This window comes from Phyllostomus hastatus, unplaced genomic scaffold, assembly GCF_019186645.2.
Source record: "Phyllostomus hastatus isolate PE091 unplaced genomic scaffold, TTU_PhHast_1.1 phas_contig_80, whole genome shotgun sequence".
NCBI lineage: Eukaryota > Metazoa > Chordata > Mammalia > Chiroptera > Phyllostomidae > Phyllostomus > Phyllostomus hastatus.
In genome coordinates this window covers 19,024,731-19,031,389 of record NW_025333960.1, presented here as the reverse complement: position 1 = coordinate 19,031,389, position 6,659 = coordinate 19,024,731, and the positions used below count along the sequence as shown (strand labels likewise).

General features: G+C 42.7%; 1 protein-coding gene across 4 annotated transcripts in view; it reads right to left on the bottom strand.

The window, feature by feature from the left end:
- Positions 1 to 4,303: 4,303 nt before the first annotated feature.
- GATA6 (GATA binding protein 6) overlaps positions 4,304 to 6,659 on the bottom strand; it is a 30,755-nt gene continuing 28,399 nt past the window's right edge. For all 4 annotated transcript variants that reach the window (XM_045849871.1, XM_045849870.1, XM_045849872.1 and 1 more), the window contains exon 7: positions 4,304 to 5,764. In XM_045849871.1, coding sequence (XP_045705827.1) covers positions 5,594 to 5,764 — 171 coding nt within the window. In that variant the 3' untranslated portion in view covers positions 4,304 to 5,593. The remainder of the gene's footprint in view (positions 5,765 to 6,659) is intronic.

Sequence of the window (6,659 nt, the reverse complement as noted above, 5' to 3'; positions counted from 1 at the left end):
GTTCTTGTATACCTAGAAGTTTGAGAACTCCTGACAGAGAGCACCGTTAGTAATGCAAACTTATCAAAATAATAATAGCAACAATGATGTAAACAGTAATGAACACTTATTTAAAAAGATAAAGCCTAAGACACCACTGCCAAAATCTTGCACAAGTGTTCCTGAAAACAATTCTTTGGCACAACCACAATGTTACTGAAAATTTTTACCCCACAATGAAGTATTCCTTGTTCTCTCTGATGTTCAGTCTTAATCAATATTAATAATTTCACCAGCTTTTTAAACTTTGCAAAATGCTTTTGAGCTAAGAGCATAACAAGCCTTACTTGAAGTTACAGGTAAAAGAAGTGACTTACTCAGACAGCACACCACCTCCAAACTCAATCCTTTCCAGCTAACAACTACATGCTACCTTATGTTTTCTGAAGAAATCTATAATTCAAAGAACTGTATACTTTTATGAGGTTTCTCAATCTAGGCATACCTGTGTTGCAAATCACAATTGTGTGTTTCTAAGATGCTAGGGGAGACAGAAAGGACATAACCTCAAGCTTCAGACAGTTCTGCTTCCCCCTCTGTGTTTTTCAATTTCTTCCCCTTTAAATCAAGAAGACAATATGATAGAGTGGTTAAGAGCCTGTGCTCTGGAACCAGACTGTCCCTGTGTAATCTTGGACAAGTTACTTAACCTCTCTGTGCATCTGTAGAAATGTCTGTAAAATGGAATGGCAACACCTCATTCACTTGGCATGAGGATTACATAAATCAATATATGTGCAGCACTTTGTATAGACTGGCACATGGTAAGGAAAAATATTTGCTATTATTATTTCAGACTAGTCTTGGAGTGCTAAAGGAACAAAATCCATGAAAATAAGGGTAAAGCTAGGGAGGGGGTGGAGAGACAGGGAGGAAAACCCTGTAATGGGTAAAGAGAAGACACAGAAGGCAAACAGCAATGAAAAGTTGATTGTTTCCAAGAAATAAAAAGCCAACTACAAGATATTGAAGCAATCGGCCAAGCAAAGCAAAGCTGTTTTTTCCTTGTTCTACGGACTGTTCAACTGGCAGACATTTCCATTTTCCGGTCTGGGTCCGTATCACTGTTTAAGTTTTCTATCAGAGGTTTGGTGTTAGGGGGTGGCAGCACCTCCTACCAAGTCCCTCTGTTCATTAATATGACCAGACTCGCACCCTCTGTGGCCTTACGCAATAGAAGAACTTGGCCAACAGTCGATCAAAACCTGAGGAGGTGAGGCAACCAACCAGGAGAAAATGAGGAGATTCCAATCCTACCAGCTTCCCTAGTCATGGTGTGGCCTGCAGAAGCCCCTCAGACTCGGGGGACTCAGACCAGGCCACAGACCCACCATCTCGTCATTACCTATAATCAGCACATGGGCCTGTGGGCAGCAAACACAGATGGAAGGGACCTTCAGACTGCACCTCCTGGTTTGTCCATTGTGTGCTTGCTGCAGAGACTGAGGTCCAGAGGGGAAATGACTTGCTCAAAAGCTAAGGGATGTCTAGATAATTATCTTACCACAGGGAACCACTGATGACTGAAATGTAAGCCCTTCTACTAATTAAACATTATTTCATTTTTAATTGCTGTATTTTAGCCATTTTTAAATATTCACCTTTTTAAAAATCTCTTTAAAATAGTGATATCAACTGCAGAATGGTCACATCCCTGTGACAGCTGCTGAGCAGGAAGAACAGTGAATACCGGCTGTCCTCCGATGCAGATCTGGGAGACACCACACTGGAGGTTTGACACCCACATGCAACATCCTAACTCTTTTAGAAGCTATTTGGAAACTATCAACCAGAATTTATCCAAAGTTCCTATGTACTTACTCAGGCTTCCAGCCTAATAATGTCTTATAATTGAAACAACTGAAGGCACCATATGATTCCTCTCCTCTGCAGATCCTACCAGGGCTAGCACCCAGTCCCTACCTCCAAAAACCTTAGGAGATGGGCCTGCTTTAGCTGCAGCTAATGTTTCAGCCACATAGAATCCAACTAGAGGCCTCAAGTGGCCAGAGCTCTAAGGAATTTTTATCTGTAAACCCTGTTTTCAAAGATTTGATCTAGCAAATTTATTAATAGTTCTCATTTAAAATTACCAAACTCATATCTGACTGCCCTTTAGAGTTTCCAAACAACAGGAGATTGCCAAGTTGACTTGTTATTTCAACCCAGAAACAGAACCCATTTTAATTAGCGAGAGCTGCCTTATTCTGAATATTTGGTCCCGGCTCTCCACTCTCAGCCTCCCCCCACCCACACACACCCTCCCAGTGTTTGCTTCCCAAAGTCACCAGGACCTGTCGACCCCATGGACAGTGCCAGGGCATAGAGAGAATTCAACACACCAAAGCCACCACACTGCCCCAAAATGAAAGCAGCGTGGGATCTGGCATAGCCACCGAAGACTGTTGTATTGCCCTTCCAGCAGTTAACCTATCTATAATCTGAAATTACATCAATTTTCCAAGGACTGGGGAAAACATTTCCCATGAGCAAGAAGTTAATTTATTTGCAGGGGGAAATGAATAGCTCCCTTTGCTTTCCTGACCCTCCCATAAGCACCAGGAAACAACACAAAGTGACCCTGAAGAGAAACCCCAGACAGAGCCTTCAGTTATGTAAGAAGACCTAATATCAGCCCAGAGTGACAGAGGACATAAATTCTGTAGCCCATAGCAATGGGCCTGCCGACGCTTGAAGCCGAGGGGCACCATCTAGGTAAATGTACTCCTTAGTGAGAAGTGACTTGCTTTTGTACATCCTATTCTGGGGGAGGGGGTGCCGAGGTTACGTGTTTGGGAGAAATGGTCAAACTTCCACTTCATACAATCACAGGTGAGAAAGTTCCCATTGAAAAAGCCTTGATCAGTGGAGTTTGCTGTGTTAAGACAGGCTACAAGAAGCCCTCTCCTTCTACTTCTGCCTTAGCCATTTATTTCATGAAAGCTGGAATTCTTTCCCCTTTGTGTTCTAAAGAAAAAGGAGCTTTAGCAACCTAATGGCACTTTAGGATTGGAAGTAGCAACATCTGAGACCATCCCCAGAGAAAAAAGATCATTTGGAAGCCCCAATAAGAAAAATTCATTTCCCAATCAAAGCATATTAACTCTAACAACTGCCAACCCACCAGAAAGCACTCAAAGTAATGAAAACCGTAAGAGGAAGGAGGGGCAAAAATGAGGGGATAATTTTCTTTTGCTGTCAGACCAGCCCTGTTCTATTAAACAATCAGCTGAACTCCCACTGTTATCTCTCAGGCATCCTCCCCATCCATCTCTGCCACCGCCTGGGCTGGGGGGATCCCCCATAGCACTCTCCCCAGCATTGTTGAAGAAGTGCAGGTGAGCCGAGACACATCAGATTCTCAGACCACAAACCTCTGATTCTGCACAGGGACTAAGACATTCCAAACACCCATGTGGTAGGAGTTCCTGCCACTCTTCTTCAATCAAGTTCATACTCAATGCTTACTATGCCCCAGGTCCTGTGCTAAGCACTTTACATGTACTCTTTCCTATGAGTTGTGAGCTCTGTGTTACTGGCATCATTTTACAGATGAGGAACATGAGTTGGATAACTTGCCCAAGGTCACAAAGCTCATGCATGCGGAGCAGGACGTGAAGCCTAGTGATCTGACTGCAGACTCAGCACTCGTAACCATTGTTCTAGCCCACCTTACGGTTTCGGGATGCATGTGGGCTTCAGTGCCTTCCCCAGACACACACATACCCCACCCCTGAGTCTGACTTCCAACACCACCCCACTACAAAGGAACACCCACAGAATGGCTGTAATCATGAAAAGAAGTCAAAAGTGCCCCACACTTTGGAGCCAAAATGAAATTACACCACTGTGTTGTGGAATAGCTTCTTGATTTCCTGAAATCCACCCAACAGTGAAGAAAAAGCAGAGACTGTTCAGACCATTTCATATCTTCTGGCGAGTGAAAAAACTTCAACCTCAGATAAGCTTTCAGACTTAGTGGCACTTCACAAAAGGAGGGTTCCAGAAGTGAGACTGTTTCTAGACTATGAAGTATATTTCATTCAGAGGGAAGAAACTCTGGGCTCTTTCAATGTTTTTAAGGGCTGATCCTAAGAGAATGCTTATAATCTCATAAAATAAGGTTTAATATGGTGTCCCTTTCACTTACAAAAATTGTCCCCAATGCAAATTGAAAGTGATAACTAACTCCATGTGCCAACTTCAAATAACCATGTTATAAAACAGCTCCAAAAGGACAATTCATTGAAAGGACAACTGTAAGGCAATTTGCAAACCTCACATGAGCTTGTTTTATATGAATATCTATAGCCACATACATTATCAAAATGAAACTAAAAGGGAAGGAAATTCACTGTACAGAAAACAAAACAATACCCTTTTTTATTTTTAAAACTTTGGTGAAATAGGTTTCCATGTGACATCCCATTTAAAAAAATTAATGTAAACCAACCTGCCTGTGGGTCAATCACACTATAGAGACTTCATCTTGGTGTGTACAGATGCCTAGAGTATTTACAAATGGTGTCTGTTAGGTAGTAAAGTTTTGTTGCAAATTTTCCAGCACATATTCCACAGTAAAATAAAGGGGGGATATTGGTGTTCTTGTATAAGAATTCTTAACAAATGAATAAAGGCAATTTTCCTGAGAGAAGATTTGTTCTTGAAATACTTTTCTTTAACAATTGGAAATACAGAAATGGGATGTAGTTGTAAAAGAAGCATTAAGAATGTCTAAGTTAACATTTTTCTTTTAAATTATTTAAGTACCATTAAGTTAAAATGTTTACATTCATTATAAAAAATGTTGTTAAATCTTATGCAAATGATTTAACACTGATTGCTGCAACGCAAATTGCACTTTTTTAAAAAAAAATTATTGTATACATGGAAGAAAAATATCTTGTTTGCTACCCTGTTTACAAATTTCGACTGACTGCAGATCAGTCACACGATACGAACTTTGAGAAACATCAGTCACAGTGTACGTTACAGTTATAATGCAGTCCTGCAAACTGAGTGATATTTTTGACAAGTGACCTCATGAACCGACTCAGCCTCCAGAGATGTGTACCAAATGGCCTCAAATGGTCTTCTTCGTGAACACATGTGAAATCTGGGTGTGGAAAGGCATTAATAAATTCTGGAATAACCAAAACCGATCAGAAGAAGCACATGATTTGGGGCAACACACATAAAACCTTTTTTAAAAATCTCAAAATTCCTTAGCAGGCAAGGCCCCAGTCCTGGTCCAGGTTTCTGGAGGTGGCCTAGTGGATGCCCTGGCAGACCCACAGGTAGGCTGGCTGGAAGTGGCCGGTGCTGTGGGGCTGCACTGGCCTTCCCAGGAAACGCTCCATCTTCTCCCTGGCTCTTCACTGACAGGGGCTGGCTGGTAAGGCAGAGCAAGCCTCTTGGGAAATGCATCTCTTTCAAAATAAAGGCACGGAAATCACACGTCAGAGGAATGTTCTGTCAGCATACTCGCCCCAGTTTGCACAGCGTGGCATAATCGCCGCAGGTCCCGAGGGCCCTCCCGCTCCAGGCAGCGGGCTCAGGCCAGGGCGAGCGCACACCATGAATCCTGTCTCACCGAGGAGGATGTGACTTCAGCCGGCGAGGCCAGGCTGACACCTATGTACAGCCCATCTTGACCTGAGTACTTGAGCTCGCTGTTCTCAGGGTTCGTGCTCTCTCCTGCACCAGACATCACTGGGGCACCAGCCTGGCAGAAGATGGGTACAGAGAGGAGACAGAGAAGGGGAGAGAGTTACTGATAAATCTGTCAGGCATCAAGCTCCTGCTAGGTCAACACTCGGGGACAAATGAGATGGGCAGTGCAGACAGAGTGAGGACTGTTCACTGTGCTGCACAGGGCCATCGACCTAACCCTGGAGATTTAAGCTCTTAGACACATTCTCCTGTTATCTGGAGAACTCATGGCAGTAACCACATAGCAACATGTGCAACTGGACAAAAGTAGAAAAGGAACTGGAGGAAGCCTATTTGTAAAAAGTGCCAAACCCTGAGATCTCTGACAGTGAAACAAGCCATACCACATAGGTAAACAGACCCTAATGATGCCCACACAATCTAATCATTTCAAGAGAAAATGCAGAGCATTGCATATACACACTCACACACATGGCAGAGCCACAAGGCTTAGCAGTTATGTCAAAGTCTAAAAGAGAAAGCTACACAGCTCAGCAGAGCCTGATAAATGAAATTTTTGAGCACTGACTTCATGGAAAATTAACCCATACATATACAGGTTTTAATATCTACCTCATTTACCTTAATTCTTTCCAAGAAGAATGGGCTATGTTTGAAGCAGATCACATTATAATGAAAATGCTAGCCCTGGCTGGCATAGCTCAGTGGATTGAGCGTGGGCTGCGAACCAAAGTGTCGCAGGTTCGATTCCCAGTCAGGGTACATGCCTGGGTTGCAGGCCATGAACCCCAGCAACCGCAAATTGATGTTTCTGTCTCTCTCTCTTTCTCCCTCCCTTCCCTCTCTGAAAATAAATAAATAAAATCTTTAAAAAAAAACTATTAAAAAAAAAAAGAAAATGCTAACATCCTGTATCTGTCAAGATTGTGGCAATTATTTCTCAAAGC